The 20,388-nt window shown below is 36.5% G+C and overlaps 1 protein-coding gene across 1 annotated transcript in view; it reads left to right on the forward strand.

Moving 5' to 3' along the window:
* Positions 1 to 20,388, forward strand: part of ARHGAP10 (Rho GTPase activating protein 10) — a 101,120-nt gene that overhangs the window by 22,844 nt on the left and 57,888 nt on the right. The window contains exons 8-14 of the mRNA XM_010009004.1: positions 1,411 to 1,540; positions 3,205 to 3,311; positions 4,589 to 4,683; positions 8,550 to 8,631; positions 10,041 to 10,083; positions 11,348 to 11,413; positions 16,740 to 16,814. Coding sequence (XP_010007306.1) covers positions 1,411 to 1,540; positions 3,205 to 3,311; positions 4,589 to 4,683; positions 8,550 to 8,631; positions 10,041 to 10,083; positions 11,348 to 11,413; positions 16,740 to 16,814 — 598 coding nt within the window. The remainder of the gene's footprint in view (positions 1 to 1,410; positions 1,541 to 3,204; positions 3,312 to 4,588; positions 4,684 to 8,549; positions 8,632 to 10,040; positions 10,084 to 11,347; positions 11,414 to 16,739; positions 16,815 to 20,388) is intronic.

Genomic DNA, 20,388 nt, shown 5'->3' on the forward strand with positions numbered 1-20,388 from the left:
GGGAAACTGAGTAGTGGTATCTTCATAAGCATACTTCCATCACAGAAGAAATCAGTGCTTCTGTAGTAAATTTCAGGACAGGCTTGCTCCTATGTGCTTGACTTCACACAGTGAGGAGCAGCACGGAGGTGCAGTGGATAGAGGGGAGCTAATACTGTGAGAAAGAGAGCAAATGCAAGTGGGAAGCAAAGTTTTGAAGAGCTGGATTACAGATAGACTGTGTTTGTGCCCATGAATAAACTTCTTCCAAGCATAAATCTGGAATTTACATGGATGGGTAGCCAGTCAGGAGTATAGTGTTAACTGTGCACAAGAATGGATACTTGTTTATATTCACAATATACTTGTCATTGTATGCACTTGTCTGCTTGTCCTGGGGAAAAAAAATACAATAGGTGAGGCAGCATTTTCAGAAGCTCTTTCATTTTCAGAAATTTAAAGATGATCTCAAAAAGCAAGAAGACAGATAAGCATGCATGTGAAAGTATGTGCTTTTCTCAAACGACGTGTGCAAACTGGGGAAAATGCTAGCTTGGAATTTAGATTATGTTTTCAGTTTGTGCAATCTGGGCAAGTGGGTATGTGGAGAAAACTAGGTATTACCATGATTGCTTTACTTTTGTTATTTGCTCATTGGAAAATTGCCAGTGTTTTTCAGACCAAATGGAAGAGTTTCTTGTGTGAGGTGTGAGCTACTTTGTTATTTTGTGTAGTCCTGTTGTATGATTTGTGAATGATGTGATTCTTTCGGATTGTTCTTATTCATGTTGTAATAAATATTTCTCTTGCAGCTGCTTGCAGACTTTGGAACGAGTGACATTCAGAAATAATAATCAACTAGTCATTGGGGTTTGGTTTTTTGGGGGATTTTTTGTTTGTAAAAAATAAATATGCTTCTACTCCTGTGTGATCAAAACTTATATTGTGTATAATCTCAATGTGTATATGTTTTTGTTGGCCCTCGTGTCACTGTTTTCTCAATAACCACAGAAAATTCTCACTTGTCTGACAACAAGTAAAGAACCTCATTAATTAAGCCAAGATCAGTAGTAATATTTTTCTAAGGAACCTTGAATATTCAAATAGAGAGTAATTTTACACTCAGTATTTCACTCCTTTCTGAATAGGCTAAGACATTGTTTTAGAAATCTACCCTTGTTTTAGAAATCTACCCTTGCAATCTTTATATGCTTTCCACAGTTACAACAGCTAATATCTAAACCACACTTTAATTTGAAGAACATCAGAAAACTTGAAAAGTAAACATATGAAAATTGTGCACTGACTATCTTGAAATGGCCTGAATAGTTCTCTTTATTTTATAAATAATTATTTTAACTCCTGTTTGCCAGGAAGGCTAAGTCCTTCTTCCACTCTCTCTACTAATGGGTTTTGGCCATCTTATTTTAGACACGAAATCGTTTTGAAGGAACAAGATCAGAGGTAGAGGAGCTCATGAATAAGATCAGGAGAAATCCTCAGGAACATAAAAGAGCAAATCACTTCACCATGGAAGGCTATCTCTATGTACAGGAAAAAAGTAAGTGTATTTTTGTATTCTTATAGTGCCCATATTGTGCATACAGGCAAATCTTAGTTTAAGGGTAACATGAAGACTCAAAGAATATACAGTTTATTAAACAGCATCATCTGAGTAAATGTTCAAAGTTTCTAATGGCAGGGTTACCACAGCTCAGAAAAAGAGAATAGTGCTTAAAGTGTGACAGTTCTTAGCAAAGATAACTGAATTTGTGGAAGTTTCATTTGACCAAAGGTTGCATTTCATGTTATTTTGAATCACTTACTAATGATTTCTCCTAGAACTATGAGATATTTGTTGTCAGACAACAACATGAGTTGTCAGATTAGCCTCTGAAAGCTGGATAGTTTAGTACGATGAAATTGACTTGTCATTTCCTTGGTTCAGTGATGTGCTTTCATTACCTTGTTGTGATCATAAGGTCAAATAAAGCAGGCTACGTGCTAGGTTGCTAGTGTTGAAAAGCTGGCTGTGAAGGTTCATGTCACACAAATCATATCCTGTCAATACTTTGAACAATTAACATCTTCTCACTCTAGTAAAAAAGCTGAGTAAGATGCAAAGATCTTACCACTCAAGGAATTACCACAAAGTAATTTTTTTTTTTGTTGGTTTCTTTTGTTTTTTTTGCATAGATGATATTTTTATATCTGTGCCCTTACAGAAAGTTTGTTTGCTTATTCTGAAGTGAGATTTTACTTGTATATTTAATTGATTAATCTTTACTTAAAGACTTCTGTAAAATGTTTCGCAAATGGAAGGCTACTACATTCTTGATGGAAACATTGGTATTGCAGTGTTCAGAAATAAGTTTTAAGAGAACTAGCAGTAAAAAATAAGAAAAGTTGCTATTCTGTGTGGTCCGTTTGCTTGTCTTGGTCATCATAAGCTTTAGAATCACCTGAAAGGATTCAGAAGAGGCAAATGTGGCTGAAGTTGAGTTGAGGAGTAGCAAGGCAGTTGGGATCTTCCAGGTTAGGAGCAGTGAAATCTCTGTCAGCTTGAGCTGCTTGTGAAAGGCTTCCCTGATGCTCTGGGCCAGAGTCCTTCAAAAGGGAAGATTACTTTGCAGACCTTTTTTAAAAAGTAAGAAGAGACAGAGTCAGAATCCAAGTTTTAACAGTTAACATTATGGTACAAATCTCAGTAATACTGTATGTAATAGGCTGTGCTCTTAAGTAAGTGTATCCTGTGTTGGGTGTGCACTGATGAAGGTAGGAATGAGTTTTGGTGTTAGAAAATGTGATCAGACCTTAATCAGTTGATAAGGTAGAGCTTGCAACATAGGTACATTTATCAGTGGTTATTTATCTTTGAGTTACCAAGTGTAAAGCTAGATTTCCATGTTTTGCTTAAATAAGGTTTCCAAGGGGTATTTATTTAATAGGGGAAAAATATTTTGTCTTTAGTAGTGAGACAAAGGTTAATAATTCTTTCCATTTGTGATTAAGCTTACATGTAAAATATTTTATTTATTTATTTTTTTTTAGAAGAGTAAGCATTCCTTAATGTTTGTATTACTTTGTATAATCTTCTTAATTCATATATTTGTTTTATATACTTAGGAATTAAGCAGAACTCTTAAGTATCATTTTGGAAAGCAGAAGAAGAAAACACACAAGCTGGAAAAAATACATACTATTAAATACTTCCATTTTGTGTAGGGCCTGCCCCCTTTGGTTCCAGCTGGGTGAAGCACTATTGCACCTATAGGAAAGAGACAAAGAAGTTCACTATGATTCCTTTTGAACACAGATCAGGAGGAAAAGTTGTAAGTATATTTTAAGTTTTCTACTCTTATACTTGCCCTGCATCAAGATCGGAGATTGTGTCAGGTAAGATATGTCAGGTACTTTCCCTCTTTACCTCTTTGCCATTTTTTTCCTTCATGTAATTCTGTCTGCCATGTAAGGGCATTAACCTAAAATAACTGTTGGATTAATAGATAAGAATTCTGCAGGCTTTTCCGTTTGTTCCTATTAGAATATGAGACCATTGTATTGATAACATGCAATGTTTCACCATTTGGAATCAGGTTTATCCATGAGGCATTTAACTTGTTGAAGTATAACTGAAGGAAAACAGAAATTTCTTTCTTGTGTGTTCCAGTCGGATTTTTTATTTAGAGATGTAAGGACTAGAAGAGAGGATTTTGTCATTTTGAAGGCTGCGTATTTACAAATATATTGAATTTGGAAGAATCTTTCAGAAGCTCTGGAAAACTTGCTGTACTAATTGACATTCGTCTTCCTTAATAACTTCAGTATTTCTATGAATTTTTAATCCTGATTTACTCTAATAATAATAACAACCCCTTTTAGTTAATGTAGTATGTGTATAAAAGCTTTGGCATTCTAGAACACTTTTGAAGCCATCGTTGCTGTATTAGAAGTTCTTTTGTTTTGAAACCCACAATGCAAGTACTCGTTCAGTGACAACTTCCTGTGTCTGCAGCTATTGAATAAGACAAGATATAATTAAAATACGCAGTTAATCTTGATTCAGTCTGGTACAACTTGTGCAGCATTCACAGATGAGTTTATTTGATTGTTGAATGTGTAAAGGTAAAATAAGATCCTAGTGTTGGCTGAAGAAAAGACTGGTTCTGTAAGACAGTTTACAGATGCTAAAGGACACTTACTTTGTTCTAATTGCTGTAGCAATAGCCTTTACTATGGAAATTGCTTTGTCTGACAGAAAATGGGAGAAGCCTCTTATACTAATTTTGTACTTATACTGTGAAGTGCCAAATCTTTCTAGCAAAATATTTTTGTTAGATTATGTTTCTGTGGTACTGTGTCATGCTGTAAAATACCAGTTAAAATGGGCTAAATATTTTTGCATTCATGGCCCATAAGTGACCATGGACTTTGAGTGCTACTGTGCAGAGACCTGAACAGGAACCATGAGCGAATTCTTTGCAAGTGTCAGTTTTCAATATAGCTTTTGCCATTATTTTAATGTAAATTTACCTTACTTGGTTTGTGTAATTGGCTTACTGAAGCTTTAAATTACTGGGTCAAGCATATGAAAACTTTCTTTTCACAGGGTGATGAGGAACTCTTCGTCCTTATGTATTGTACTAAAAGAAATGTAGATACTATAGACAGGCGATTCTGTTTTGACTTAGAAGCATCAGACAGGTAAGCTTGTGAAACATACTAGAAAGACTCTTTCTAAGTAGTAGTTAATGTTACTGTAATATTACTGTTTTATTTTCTTTGTTTTTTTCAATGCTTGTTCTAAGTGCCAATGGGAAATAGTCACAGGAGGAGCAGGCAAGCACTGCTGTGGCTGGATTCTACCTCAGTTGTTTGTAGCAGAAGCAGAGGGACTCTAAGCTGAAATGTAGACGTTTGAGCTCACACAAAAGTAAAGCATAGGAAAACTCAGAGAAACTGTTAAGAGTTGTTATCATTGTGAAGAAACATGGCTTAAATTGAAGTGTACATAATAGCTATAGTGAAAGACTGTGATCACAGTAATAATTCATACAGTCATGGCCATATTCTATCATATGCCTGCTTTCCAAAATGACACGATGCTGAGGATTGTGCTGGATTCTCAGATTGAAAAGGAGATCATTGCAGTTTTGAGGCTTTTTGTGCCTGGTGTAATCATCCTGTGCCTCTTGAAGATTGTTGCCACTGCCTATTTGAAATGCCACAATTTTGTTGCTTTATTTTGAAAGAGAAGGATCAGATATTTATTTTGCTAAAATTATCTTAAAATATGATAAATACTGCTTTTTTCAGCATTGTAATCTTAATTTATGAGGGTGAGAGAATCCATCTTAGTAGGGTACTGCAAATAAATATGGCTGTGGTAATGCCATGTTCTTTTGGTGCAGATCATGTCTGTGTAGAACAGGACTATGTCTAGCATTAATACTAGATATAAATCAGTGGACTGTTGCTGAGTTCTTGGTTCCACCCCTTCTGAACTGTTTTTAACTAATGCATTTGCTCCTTACTTATACTGCTTAATTACATTCTAATTTATCATATAGTAGGTCTTTAAGTTTTACAGGTTTAGGTTTTTTTAAAATAAAATTCAGTGCGCCCTTCACTTTAAATGCAATGTGACCAGTGCTGTCAGGCCCCTATGTCCTGTGATTCCTAGTGGTCTGCAAATATGTCTGTGATAAGGATCATACGCATCTGCATAGTCTTAGGTCAAAAGTTGTGGCTAGCCTGCTTGGCCAAACTGACCTGCCTGGGGCATGCCTGCTTCTGGAACAAGCAATGAGTAAAGGAATGCAAAACTACCACTGCATCTGAAAACTTCTAGGTCACATGGCGGATGACAAGATACTAATATACAGATCAGGTGGCTTTTGTCAGAAGTCTACAGTATGTTTTGAACTTGCATTGTTGATTTGAGGAGGATATGGGTTAACGATATAGGTTAACTATGTGGGTTAACTTGTGTTCCAACAATAGGAAGGGCAGTAAAGTTTTAAACTCTTGACATGAGCTCCTTTTGGGTCATTATATTGGTCAGTATGAGTAAGAAATTTCAAACTGAGTCTGATAAATTTGCAAAAAAAAGTACTATAAGAAATGTCAGTCTATCCCCCTCTGTGTGTCATCTCTGCTCGATGGGGTATCTGGAGTTTGAACAGAGATGGATGGAGAGCAGTGATTTCTTGATCTTGCAAAATGTTTTTTCATTCTCTTCTCTGGTAAAAGTGGGAAAAAGCGAATCCATCTTTCTGTTCAGATATAATAGACACAACTGATCCACTGTGACCTTGATATCAGACATTTTCTTTTAATAATATATGTGTGTAGCACTGAGATGTTCCCATGGAGATTAGTTCTGTGCTGCAGGCAGTTAGCTTGTTTCCTTGGTATCAGTTCAGGGCACACTTATCTCTGGGCTTGTCCAAGTTAAAAAATAACATACAGATTGATGGCTGGCCATAGGGTTTTCTTTGTTCCTGTGCTATGAAAGGAGGCAAGATTGTAAAATTTAAGAAAGGACTTTTTGGTAGCAAATGTTCAGCATTATGTGTGACTTGAGAATAGTTTGAAGCCAGCTAAATATTTAAATAACTTTTTCTTTACACTTTGATACTTATGACTATAAGCTCTGAGGGTGCAAGGATCCTGCCTAGGTCTCTGGAAAGTGCTTTTTTTTTTTCCCCTGTTTTTTGTACTCTATCATGCTTCATTGGAGGTGACTAGTGGTAAATATAGAGAAATTTATATCTTCAGGAGACAGCAGAAGTCTTTCAGGGTAGGAAACTACTTCCTATTGATAAAGAGCTATACTTCTGAAATAGTAATTGGATTTTAATTTTACAAATACAGGGCAAGGAGGAGGGAGGGCTTTGTCTCTTTTGACTTTAAATTGAAGATAAGTAAATAATGTTTCGTGCAGTATAAACTGAGTTTGATGTATTGCCTCTAGGTCCTGCCTCTAGGCCCTTTGACCGAGTTTTACCCTGACTTTTGTCAGAGTTTTAGAGAAAGGAAGGAAAGTTTGCCCTGCTTGAAAGTAACTTGTTTGATTTTAGTTTTACCTACTAAAAGAACATAGACAAAAAACCACCACAAACAAACAAAAAACCAACAAAAACAAACAACAAATCAGCATGTGGGCTTTTTTTAGTTAATTTAGCTGTTTGGTTTTTTTTAACTGAATGATTAGATTGGCATGTGTATGATGGTTGCAGCCCTGCACCACTAGCAGACCAGTTTGCATTGAAAAAAGCTGGTATGGCTTGAGAAACTACTTTGTGTACTCTTATTACTAATATAAATATTAGCTTATTTTAGTCATAAAGGTTATCAGATGCAGAAATTAAGGTAAAGCTTCCCTTACCTGCTCTTAAAGGCTCTATATCTATCACTGAGAACAGTAAGAGATTAAATTTTTTCCCACTTCTTTGATTGCTGTCATTTTCCAAAGTTATAGTTGAGTTTCCTGAATTTAGATTGCTTTGCTAGAGGGTGTATGCGTGCTTTGTTCTCGCATATCTGAAGAGATTTTGACCAGGAGGTGTTTGTACCTATGGAGTTTTACACTGAAATTAAATTCTGTGGTTTGGTAAAATTTATGGCAAGGTGAAAATAAAACAGAAATATGTCTAGTTGTAAAAATATGAACACGACGTGTAGACTATTAATGCTTTAAGTAGAAGTGGGATTTGTACTTGTTTTCTCTGTGCTGTTGCTTTTGGATAACATTTTCCCCTAAAGATATTTTGCTACTTGGAGACAGATTTAATACAAAAGAAAGAGAGAGAATGTTATGAATTAGTTCTCTGTTTCTATCCATCTCTATATAATGAGATTTAAGAATTTGTTGAAAGTATTGGCAGGCTGAATATAATGACTTTTTAATTGGCAGAAAAATAATTACCCAAATAACCTGATCTGCTTTTAACTCTCTTTGGTTGTACACTATGCTGTGATTCATATTATTTAAACACAAAAGTAGATTTATTTTAATCTCTGTTCAGTAATCTCTACATCCCACAGTTGCCCATCCTTTCTTTTTAGGGAAGTCATAATAGTGGAGTTTTCTAATGAGGCACTGCATTAAGATGTGATTGTTTTTTATATTTCCTGAAAAAGTATAATAATTGTCTCTGCTCTAAAGCTGAAGACCGCATATCAAGGAACTTGAAAACAGCTATTTTTTATGTAGCAGCACAGCAACAAGAGAGCAAGTTTATTTAGAATTTGGAAAACTCAGTAACTCCCAGCAAGTGTTGGAATCCACAAACCTTCAGCAGTTAACTGTTTCAAATAAATAGTTTGCAGATTGCTTTCACTTTGCTTTTTTCTCCCTCTCCTTCCTATTTCCTACTGTGTTTATCAGTTCTGTACCTTTCTTTTATTTTAAAGATGAGCAATGTTCAGTAATTAAGCAAAAAAACCCCAACCCAACCCTGACTTCTAGGACATTGAGCTTTTGCTTGTAGTTGGAAGTAGAATTTGACAAGCTATTTGTAGTTGCTGGTGACTGCAGTTACTCTGTGTGACTGGTACATTTGCAGGCCTGGAGTTCCTGTGACCATGCAGGCATTTTCTGAGGAAGACAGAAAGCTGTGGATGGAAGCCTTGGATGGAAAAGAAGCTGTAAGCATACTTTTTTAATAGTCATTTATAGTGTAATAGAGAAATTATCTTGCCCCCTGCTCCCTGATCCCATTTATGCAAATGATATGTTCAATGAAGAAAGAATAAAAGTGAAATAAAGCTGAGGAGAGATGAGTAATTTGGTAAAGCTCAGTGTAGATAACTGCTAATGCTGATATATTTTTCATTGGAATGACAGCATCGATTTTTATAAATGGCTTCCCATCACAGTGATGATATTGGCATTCTAGTAAATGTCCAGTATAAATAAGGACGTCCACTTAGACTTATTCTGACATACTGCATTCTAGTGGCAAGAAAATAAAAAAAAAAATAATAACAACAACAACAACAGTAATATCCTTGTAAAGGGTTTGACATTCAAGTTGTACTTCAATGTGCTTAATTTCTGCTTCACGTCAGAAAATGGGTCTGAACTCTAGGGAGAACTTACAGTGGGCTTCTAGTACCTGAAGGGGGCCTACAGGAAGGCTGGGGAGGGACTTGTTACAAGGGGTAATGGCTTTGAAAAGAAAGAGGGGAGATTTAGTTTAGACATTAGGAAGAAATTCTTTACTGTGAGGGTGGTGAGACCGTGGCACAGGTTGCCCAGGGAAGCTGTGGATGCCCCATCCCTGAAGTGTTCAAGGCCAGGTTGGATGAGGCTTTGAGCAACCTGGTCTAGTGGGAGGTGTCCCTGACCATGCAGAGAGGTTGGAAGTAGATGATCTTTCAGGTCCTTTCCAACCCAAGCCATTAAATGAATTCCAGAATTGAAACTCACTGCAGGTTATTCCTATAATCATGAATATTATATTGGTCTTGTGGGCCAAAAATAGGAGTGTTTTCTAGTCAATGACACAATCATGTGTCTGTCCCCAGTAGTTGGCTAGCAGTAGGTTTAAATTACTTCATTGTTGTAAAATTCTTGTGTCTTCTGCAGAAGTGCTTGTTACCCTTCCATGTTGTCTGATCTGGAGTCCTCAGTAAACTTTAAACTTCTAGGAATGCTGAGCTGGGATATTAATCCCAAGATTCATCAAAGCGGTTCACAATGATTTGAGTGAGCTTTTGAGCTACGAGGAATTAACCTGCAGAGAACATAGGAACATGGAACATGTAAATCACAGTTAATTTCAGTGGCTGTAACTAACATTGTACTGCTCCCCAAGGAACTGTATTTGTTGAGAATTTTGTAAAAAATTCACCTCCTAAAAAGTGCAATTATCTACTTTCTGAACGAGCATAGGCCTCTGGTCTTGCTATTAGAGCTGTTGTAGTTAAACGTGGTGTGTTCTAGCTGTACATAGCTATATTTATATCTACTGGGCATTAAGATTGGGGGTGTCTTGTTTCTGGTTTTGCAAAAGTCTTTGAAATAATTTGTCTTTTTACTCTTTTTGCATTAGCTGTTCATCAATTTGAATAGAGCAAATGCAAAACAAGAGGGAAGTAAGTATTTAAATTATTAAAGCTGTTTTTTTTGTTTACATTTTACAACTGAGAAAGGCAAAGGTAATTGTTTTTAGGTGGATCCAATGTAATTAAATATTTTACTAGATTTCTGAATATACTTTGTGGATTTTATAATTAATGGGTTTTCACAGTAACGTAGTTTAGTATATAGGTAAGAACTGTAGGACTTGACATAAGCTAAGCTAGAGAAACACTCTGGTTTTGCCAATATACTTCCTGCTGGAAATTGACTCAAAAAAGGGTTAATTTGTACATAAATGCATCACAATTTCTTAATCCAGATTGTGTACACACATCTGTTATAATACATAAGTATAGTTTTAAAAGAAATCACAGCTGAACATAAAGGTCAGCAAAAAACTTCAATGTGTGTATTTAAAACATAAAATGTAATATGGAATAGAAGAGATTATTTTCTTTAAAAGGTATCATCTTTCTTCTGTTAGCAAAATATATGAACCAAAGCAGTTATCCTTACTACATTATCAGGCAATTTATCCTTACTTTTTCTTTCATTAAATTGTTGGTTAAAGTTGGATCCTGATATTATTAATAGAACTTTTTCCACATATTATTATTTTCATGGTGCAAGACCAGGTCCCCAGGAGCAAGAAGGCCAGATGATTGGGGGAAGGGCAGTTTTGCAATATAGGCTTTTAAATGTGAAGAAAAGAAATAAAATAAGAACAACAAAGGAGTGCTGGATCTCAGCTGTTATCCTGTTAATGCATCTGTGCTTATGGAGTCAGATCATTAACTGCTGTGAAATGATATACATGTGTCCTGTATCTTTAGTGTGAGAATTTTTTTGGCTTAGGCTAGGACTCTATAAAAGCCCTGCTGTTGATGATTATGTTTTTTCATCATAAGTACTTCCTTGTCCCATTTGGTTAACTCTCAGATGTTGTCAATGTTGCAGTATATACTGTTAAATTCCATTTTGCATCTGCCAATATATGTACCTAATCAGAGATCCTATTCTTCAAAGGCTGCTGCTGTGAACTGATTTGGTGAAGCCACTAATACCAGAGTGAGCCTGTACGTGGGCTAGACAGAAGGAAAAAGGGTGAATTTCTTAAGGAAAAAATGAAGAAATACTCCAGTTGCAGAATATTTACAGTTTGCCTGAGAATAGCTATGTGATAACTATATCCACATACAGTCCAACCGTATTTTTCAGTAAAAGACAGCAATGTCATAGTGCTTAAAACTTTTCAATTTTTTTTTTTTTTCCTTGCAGGCGCACAGTTGGACAAGATAGGATTCACCATCATCAAAAAGTGCATCAGTGCTGTAGAAACACGAGGTAATGATCAAAGCAGCCTGGTTGTGAAGGCCCGTGTGATCTAGTCCTGTGTAGATTGGTGGGAAAGACTTAGCATGGTAGATATTGCAGTGATTACACTGAGCTGGGCAGAAGCTTCCTTCTGTCCAGCCCCAGCCTTTCCCTCAAGAAGTGCATTTTTAAGAGGTGCTCAGAAGGGTGTAATAGTATCTCTCTTGACAAAGGAAGCCAATGTTCGTGAGCAACAGCTGAGAAAAAAACCACTGAGTTGTAGGCAATTCCTGTACCTTGCTTTGCTGTTGTAATAGACTAGTTTTAGTTTTCCATTTGTGGACTTTGAATTTCTGTTTAGTCAAGACGGAAGAACAGAAGCTGAACAGGCAAAGTGAAAAACAGGAAGTATTGAAGTAGGTCTGGTGAAGTTAGTCTCGCACCAGAAACAAAGTTGCTGTCGCGTTTACTCAGTATGCAGACAGTTTTCAAGAGGTAGTTGGGATCATAACTGTGGAGAGACTGTGTCACACACCCCTTGTAATCTGGGCACTGGATAGTGTCAGCTTTTGATATTGATGCCGTGTGAGGAGACGACAGTCCTTGTATGGACGTGCTGAAATGTGAGGTGACCAGCCACTCTGCGGCTTGCTGTGTTGTATATGGTATTGTGTGGAGAACTTGTTTGGTTGTATTTTTTTTAAAGAGGTTAAGAGATTTAAATATGTAATTAGTTACGGTGTATTTCTTGGTTTGTTAAAAGAGATACTGACATGTCTCTGAGTGAATTTTGTTTTCCTCCTGAATTATTGACCTTCCTTCCCTCTCCCAAAGGGAGGATACACAATTTTTCAGGAATAGGATATTATGTTATAGATATTTAGCACTGCTCAGAAGTTTTTCATCTTTTTTATATCACAGTCAAGCTCAAATTAGGTAGCTGAACACAAGCATGGGTTAGTCACACTTCTTGTCAATGCAAGGTCTTACTTAAAAGCAGTGTCTTCCACTTACTATATAATATTATTAGAAAGACTGAGCAGCCTTTGTGATATTGGGAATTTAGCATTTAAACAGCAAGAAGTGTCTGAAATCCTTTTTCTCTTGGACATTTTTGTATTAGTCTTGTCTGATGTTATTCCAGATCAGACCGTATTCTATCTGGTGTTAACTTTTGTTCATTCTGTTCTTTTGAATATTTTTTCAAAGAAGGTCTGCCTGTCTTACCACATTAAAAATTTCAGTTACTGGCATTTAGAATCTGAATATTTTAGCTGGAAAACACTGCAGATAGAGCTGGCATCCAGCACATAAGTTGCCTTCACTGCAAAACCCTGCCTCAATATAGAATGGATCTTTTCTTTGCACTGGAAGAGACAGACTTTAGGAAGAATTCCTAAAAGATCAGTTTCTGTTTTCTGCAGAACCTGCAGGACCTTCTGCTGATGTCTACCAAGCTAAGCAAAATGGATGGTCAAGGGAAAATTCTGTTGTTTGCCTCAGACGGGTTTGGCCAAATAGTTGTATGGTGAATAAAACCCATCTTTCAGGCTGCGAATGTTATACATATACACGTTCTTAAAACAATTTTTACTTGATTATTGCACTTTAATGATAACACATCAAAGACAAGTTATGTTCAGTAGAAGAAAACAGGACAGATGCCTCTTCAGAGACTGTGCTTATGTGCCATGTTTTTATCTCTTTTAATCATAATGGGTGTGAGGATGGCGTGGGTGGAAAGAGAGGACAGTCTAGTGTGGGTGGAAACTGAGATTAGACTTGTCATGTCATAGCAGAAAAAGTCTGGTATTCAGAGAGAGAAGAGCATGAAAGTGTTATTGAACATAAACTTGTCAATGGCTAGGGTTTTTTTTCTCAGTTACGTTTGCTTTTATAAAGCCAAGAAGGAAATTATTTGCTCTGAATGAGCAGAGGAATCAAAGGCAGTGTCTTGGTGAAAATGTATGTACGTTTCTGATTCAGCGTTGCATTGTAAGACATTGGGTCTGCTTTACTTGCTAGGAGACACTGAGGCATCAAGATAATGCAGCCTGTCTCTCAAGTACTGAGTATGGTGCTGGTTGGATGTGCACCTGTGTTTTGTCTCAGCCTTTTTGGGTTCTGTTTGGAGCATTTTATATATAATTCTGTACTGAGAATAATACAATGGGGTAAAAGTTTATAGGAACATCAAGGAGCTTTTTGCATTGGTAGTAAAGATTCTGTGCATATTTTTGTGTGCAAGAAGTTGCTTGTACCTTCTATAAGGATGTGGTAGGTGTTTGCCAGAGCAGTGTTTGTCTTGATTTTAGAACTCGCAGAACTGCTAATCTGAGTGGCAGAGAGAGATGGCAGCATCGAGCTGTCTTTCCAATCTGTCTGTTCATGAGAAAGATGGTGAAGAGGAAGCAGAGAACCTTCTAATGTAACAAAAAAATTTGGCATTACTTTGAATTTAGCATGTCGCTTCTGTGGCTGTTTCTCTACTATGGCGTTTGATATAAAAAGTTGTACTTGCAGCTGTATTACTAGTCCGTGTCAGCCACATGTAAGATGCCAGCCACGAAGTAAACTTGTCTACATACCTTGCATACAGTTGTACAAATTATTATTTTACTTACAATACCTTATTTTCTTAAGCATATTTTGCAAATTGTGTACCTGTGCCAAATTCCAGTATCAGACAGCCAGATATCTTGAGATAACATAAATATGAAGGAAATTCTGCTGCGTGGTTGAACTCCTCTAAGTTGCCAATAGTGACTGGTTGAGCCGGCAGACAGTGTCTGAGCCCTTTAGCGTTTTAGTCGGTGGGAAGCTATTCCTTGCGATGAGTCATCTTGTCAATTGTGTTCTGTGAACGCCAAGCCTTATCAGTCTTGGGCGTGCTGAAGATCTGAAATATGCAGATTAAATCCGATATGGTATTGTTTCAAACTGGGTTTATGTATTTTAAGTAAAAGATGATGTGAAGGTACGTTTACAGGTATCGTTTAAAACTATGTTGAAATATTAATTCCTCTTTGCACTTCTTGATGTCTGCTTGCAATTAGCTGTGCTTTTTTCAGATTGATGAACTTGAAACTGATCAATTTTCTGATAATTACTATCACAGAGCCATGATTATTGCTGGAAGATCATCTTAGTTTCAATACTGCTGTAATTTTAGAGACTTTTACATATCATGTCCATTCTAATACTGAGCAGTAGTTTTTGTGATTTGGCCTTAATTATTTTTAAGCCTGTAAATGTATGTTTGGGATCAGCACAGTTTGGATCCTCCTGATTTTAATGTTAGAAGCACAGAAAGTCACAAAACAACTTCTGAGATAAGCAAAAGCTGAGCTGTATTTGACTGTGACAGTGTTTCCTCAGCTTTTAAGCTTCTTGCAATAGGATACAAAATGCTTGTTCTGAGGCACTGAAAGTAGCGGAGGGCATTGTATAAGAAAAAGTGTGAGGCATTAAAAGGCTTGGTGCTACTTTTGTAAAAGACTTTTCCTGGACACCTCTGAGGAAGTTGAAATAAAAATAATTGCTGCTCTCAGGACAGACTTGTAGTGCATCCATGTTTGGAGTGAATCAAATACTGTATTTTTTTTACTGTTGTCAGTCCTCAAGTGGTGTATAGCATGCAATTATCACACTATTGTTCTTGGGATCATTAGAAAACTTAATTGGTGGGGTTCCTATTTTGAGAAGAATAGTAGTGTGGCTGCATAGCTGTTTTGCTTTTTTTTTTCTTTTGTGCACAGATAAACTGCAAACATACTCTGGAGTTGTGTTTTTTGGTGATGACAGGTGAAATACTGGAGATCTGGTTTACTCTGTTAATTTGAGTCAGCTCTGACTGTGACAACTAAGTTAAGACTCAACATCGTTACGGTGGTGCCTGCATCCTGGGGAAGGAGAGGAGTCAGTTTTGCCCAGTTGGAGCAATGGCCCAAGAGGCTGCAGACTGAGGAAGAGGAAGGGGTGAGAGAAGAATTAAAAGATGTAGCAAGGGATAGGAAGGAGGAAGAGGCAGAAAATGCAAAGTTCTCTATATTTGAGAATTATTGCTATGTAGTATGGTGGTGTCTGACAGTAATTCATTACAAGGCTAATGATTTTTACATACTTCATGTAATATTTATTTGGGAAGAAACTTTTTCTCATATGACTGGTTTTAATTTTCTTTCTCTGAGTTGGAACAGTTTTGTATTGAAACTGAGAATTCTCCACAAGTCTTTCTTTGTTGAAGGATATTTTGAATAAGAATACCACATGATCTGCTGTTTGAAATTTTTTCCTTGGATTAGAAACACAGGTATTTTGTGGCATTTCTACTTGTCCAGGCCAATGTAGATACAGAGGTAGTGTATTGGTGATGTTTGTAGATGGCTGCTTATTATGTGGCCTCTCAAACATCCATGTCAGCTTCAGGACTGTAATATTTACATCCCACTATATGGGCACTGAAACAGTGCAGCAAACAAAGACCCTTTTCCTTCCCTGCCCTTTCTCTCCCTCACATTTTCTTTCAATTTATGTTCATAGTTTTACTTCCCTGCAGATAAAACTGAATGTGGTAAAGGAAGACAAGAGGAGGGGTAGAAAGAGGTTGAGAAGTAAATGTGTGTGAGGGGATAGAAGGGCACAGAGGAATGACAGGAAAGTCGTCCAGTGTCCACATGAAATGAGAATAGGGGACAGAAAAGACTATTCTGCTTATAGCTACTCTATTCATCCCAAGAAAAACCAGAAGTACAGATTTCAGTAACCTGTGGTAATGCCTCTGGACTTAACTAGTATGTGTACCACAGTGGGTTGGAATGTGGCCTTGTATCTTCAATGAAAAGCATTTACAAAGTTAAAGAAATTTTGAAGACTGGGAATAGGCTCAAGTGTTCCTTTATTTTATCTGAACTCTTCTTGTCAGCCACATATTTGGAAAAAAGGAAAATTACATTTATGAAAGAAATCTTGACTTCAGCATTTGTTCAGTTTTTGCAGTATTAGAATGTGCGTGCTGATCTATCCAAAATGTAATTAAAAAAAATTGAAAACAGCCAGAGATTTTTTTGTTGTTTTTTCCCAAGCAAAATTTTGTCCCTATTTGATTCTACTCACAGTTTCTGAAGTGGAATTCAGGTACATGAAACCTTCATCAAAACATAACGTGAACTTACCTTAGAAAGGCAGAAGAACAAAAGGATTATTGCAATATTTTATTTATGATGATGTTCTTATGACTGTGTTAATACTATGTAGTCTGTCTGAGAAGAATTTATTGCCTGGGTAAAAGTTTTAATGCTAAATCTAACTGTGATTGATCTTCTGTCTTGTTTTTGCTTCTCTTTTTGCGTTGTAGGTATAAATGACCAAGGATTGTACAGAGTTGTGGGGGTGAGTTCTAAGGTCCAGAGACTTCTGAGTTTGTTGATGGGTATGCCTCTCTTTTACAATATTTTTTTCAATATTTTATTTAAAGTTTTACTGTCAATATTTAGTTTTAAAACTATCTGCTTGTTGTTGTTCTTTATATGTTCTTTATATTTAGTTTGCTTTAGTTCATGCAAATAATCCCCATATCATTGTAAGTTCCCCTGGTTTCGCAAGACCATAATTAGTTTGTAGGAATAAACTGCAAGAACTGCTATGGAATGTACAGAAGCAAATAATGGGCTTTGTACAAGGTTGGCATGATATTGAAGCAGCCTAAGTTGAATGGTCTGACCAGAAAATTCAAAACACCAAAGTCAGGAAGGTTTGAAGCTTATTCCTTCAATTGTTTGAAGTTTCCACCTTTCTTCTCCCTTCTTTAAGACATACAGGTGTACACACCCACATGTCTTTAGTTAATCATTGTGCAAAGTAAGACATTTAGTTTAAGCCTACTGGCAAAGAGGTCTGTTGTTTAAGACGAGGAATATGATATGTGTGTTAATAATAGCTATGTACCAAGGCGGGAGACAGATGGAGAAAGGATTTGTTTTTATAAACTTAGTAGTATAGCTCTTATATGTGGGTAATATTTTGGACTCTATTATACCCAGTTAGCCATGTGTCACACATGTAAGATTTTTTGATTCATAAAGTTATTCTCAAATTTTTCCTTCTATTCTTTCTGGAAATTTTGATGCATCTTTATTGCCAGTGATTGTAGTTCTCTTGCCTCTCTGCTGTCCTGGGGAGGGGAGGGGGGAGAAAAAGGAAACAAAACCACCGACAAGAAATAATGGGACCTGGATGAATCCCTTGTCTGCCTGATATCTCTTACCAAAGTAGTAGCCATGACTGCAAGATGTGTCCTGTTTCCCAGTTTCTTCTCCTGAGCACTGACAGTACATGCAGTCAGACAAGACCACTGGGATTAGTTCATTTTTATTGAGCTTCCAAACCTGTCACTTGACAGCAAAGGTCTGATTCTCAGGGATTCATTGGTATGCAGAGAAGCTTGTTTGCAGTTTGCACCAGGCTCTTCTCCAGAACCATGCATGCTCCATCTGTGCTGATAACACAGTGTTCTTTGGCACTGCAAACTGGAGGAAGCCAGAAAAGTGAATTCATTTCATTACCCCAGACATTATGTGAATGACAAAGCGCTTTTATATTATATGCTGCTGTCAGTTCAGTGCCACCTGTAAGACTTTCTTTTCCTTCCTTTATTTTTTCAAACAGGCTGTCTCTTCAGAAATGATAAGACATCAGGCTTGGGGACCTGCATGTCATATCAATCTGTCATAATGACCTTGCTAAATATTAATTTACAATATCTTATTTAATCAATATTAACAGCACCCTGTTCTCCATTAATGCGCATAAACCTGCCTGTATCTTTAAAGTATTGCAACAAAAGACTCTTTTTAGAAATACAAACTGGGATTAATAAAAATGACTGATCTGTAACAGAATCTCATGGTCATTTATCTGTATTGGAGTTAGCCTCAATAAACAATAGGCATTGACCATAGGAAGAATAATGTGTTATCACTCAGAGTGTCTTGATTAAATGCATTTCATATCATAAGATGTTTTTCAGTTTTGTTCTTACTGGCTTAGCTTGGGCGTGCAGGTCTGGCAGGCAAATTTTCCTCTTTGCCATTAGTGGTATCCAAATTAAATAGACTCAGGTTGCCAGTGGTTCAGTAGCAGCTGGAAGAGTTTACTGGGGATTCCAGCATCTGCTTTTAGTTATTTTTAAAAATTAGAAACATTTTTTGTCATTCACAAGATTCATGTATTTATTTGAAGAAGGAGGAATACAGTGGTATCAAGATGAGGCAAAATACTGAACAGAAAAAAGTTAGGGTGCAAGCAGGTGCTCTTTTTCAGATGATTTGTTGAAAGTGATCCTATCTGTGTTCTTCATCTGTCTGTCCTCAGGAAAGAATAAAAAGGGTTTCTTTTTGATATACAGTGGTACAGAGAATTTAAAATGACTGATTAATCTTTAATCCTTTGTCTCCGGATATACTTTTAGATACCCTTTTATATGAAAAATCTTTTCAGAATCATAAAAACCTCATATTAACTTTCTGTATTTTAAAATGTTTGATAAAATTTCAAAGTAGTTTAAGCTATGTATCATCGACTACGAGGTTCACAGTCTGAAAGGCCCAAAGTGCCAAAAAGTCTTCCAAGTGATAACCAGGGACATAAAAGAATGCAGTTTTGTTTCCTTTTCAGAATATTTTCTATAAAATTCGGGAAAGTATATTGAGAGTCAAGGTGGTATTAGAAGATCAACATGTTTTCTAATACTGTGAAAACACAGATTTTCATCTTTAATGCAAAGATCTAGTGAAATTGTCTTATGTAAAATAAGGCTCAGTAATTAAATGCAAAATTCTGCTTATGAAAAAGGTTAATTTTGCAATTAACTTAAGTCGTTGAAGTTTACATGTAACTACCATTGTGCTATGGTGATCTATTTTGCAGCAATAATCTTGTATAAATTTAAGTGAGGCATTCGGAAGGAGAACAGTCATTTAAAGGGAAAAATGTTATATTAATCTGATACCTAATTATAAACAGGGATATGGAGTTAGGACTTCCGATGTGATGGGAATCTGTTATAAGCAATTCAGAGTGCATTGTCAGCCATCAGGAGGCTCAGTTCTTGAAATGCATCAGGGACCCCAATTCCTATTTAAACTATGATCTATGTTATGGTTCTGATGTGGCTCATTTCGTACAAGCTGCCCACATGGATTTCGTACAAGCTACTACATAGGTCCGCTTTCATATAGAACCTTGCTTGTGGTAAAGTATCTGCCAAGGACTTGGAGTTTCTGCTGAGTTCAGTTTTTGTTTCTGATACTACCTGGAGTGAAAAATGCCAGATATTACATGTTGTAGAAGAAAACTTGCAGGTACCTCTGCCTTTTCAAAACCAGCAGCATTCGAAACAATGACACTGAATTCCTTATTACTTTATATACAGTAAATGACAGCATGGATGCACTCCTACAGTGGGCATATTGCATATGAATGCAGAAGGAGTCTCCACTTAACCTAGTTTAGAGAACTGGACTGTGTATAAACTCTAGCTCCCTTATTGTCAGAAAGATTTGCATAAAATTTAGAGCTGATCTGTCAAAAGCTGTTCCATAAATGTGCACAGTTATTTTTATATGTGTAAAATTGCCATTCAGTGTGCAGTGGCTGCTATGTGAACAAGTAGCATAGAAACTAGGAGAGGCATTTTTGAAATACCAGTTGAGATTCCAGTTCATATAATGGCCTGGGTTGTTTGAAGCAGAGGGAAAAATGGAGCAGGAACATTCAAATATATGGGGTGGTGGGATGTAGAGCTATGAAACCAAAAGCGATAATAAGTTTTTAGGTCTTGATGGCTTCTACAATCAAACTAGGGCTGTTGGGGTTGGTAATAGGGTCAAATTTTGGTTGGTTGGTTGCTGTTGGTTTTTTTTGTATTGTGTTTTCCTCCCCCCTCCCAAGAGATAGTGAAATATTTCAGCAATACTTTTTATCTTTTTTTTTTTTTTTTTTTTTTT

The sequence above is a fragment of the Chaetura pelagica genome, unplaced genomic scaffold, assembly GCF_000747805.2.
Source record: "Chaetura pelagica isolate M959 unplaced genomic scaffold, ChaPel_1.0 scaffold221, whole genome shotgun sequence".
Taxonomy (NCBI): domain Eukaryota; kingdom Metazoa; phylum Chordata; class Aves; order Apodiformes; family Apodidae; genus Chaetura; species Chaetura pelagica.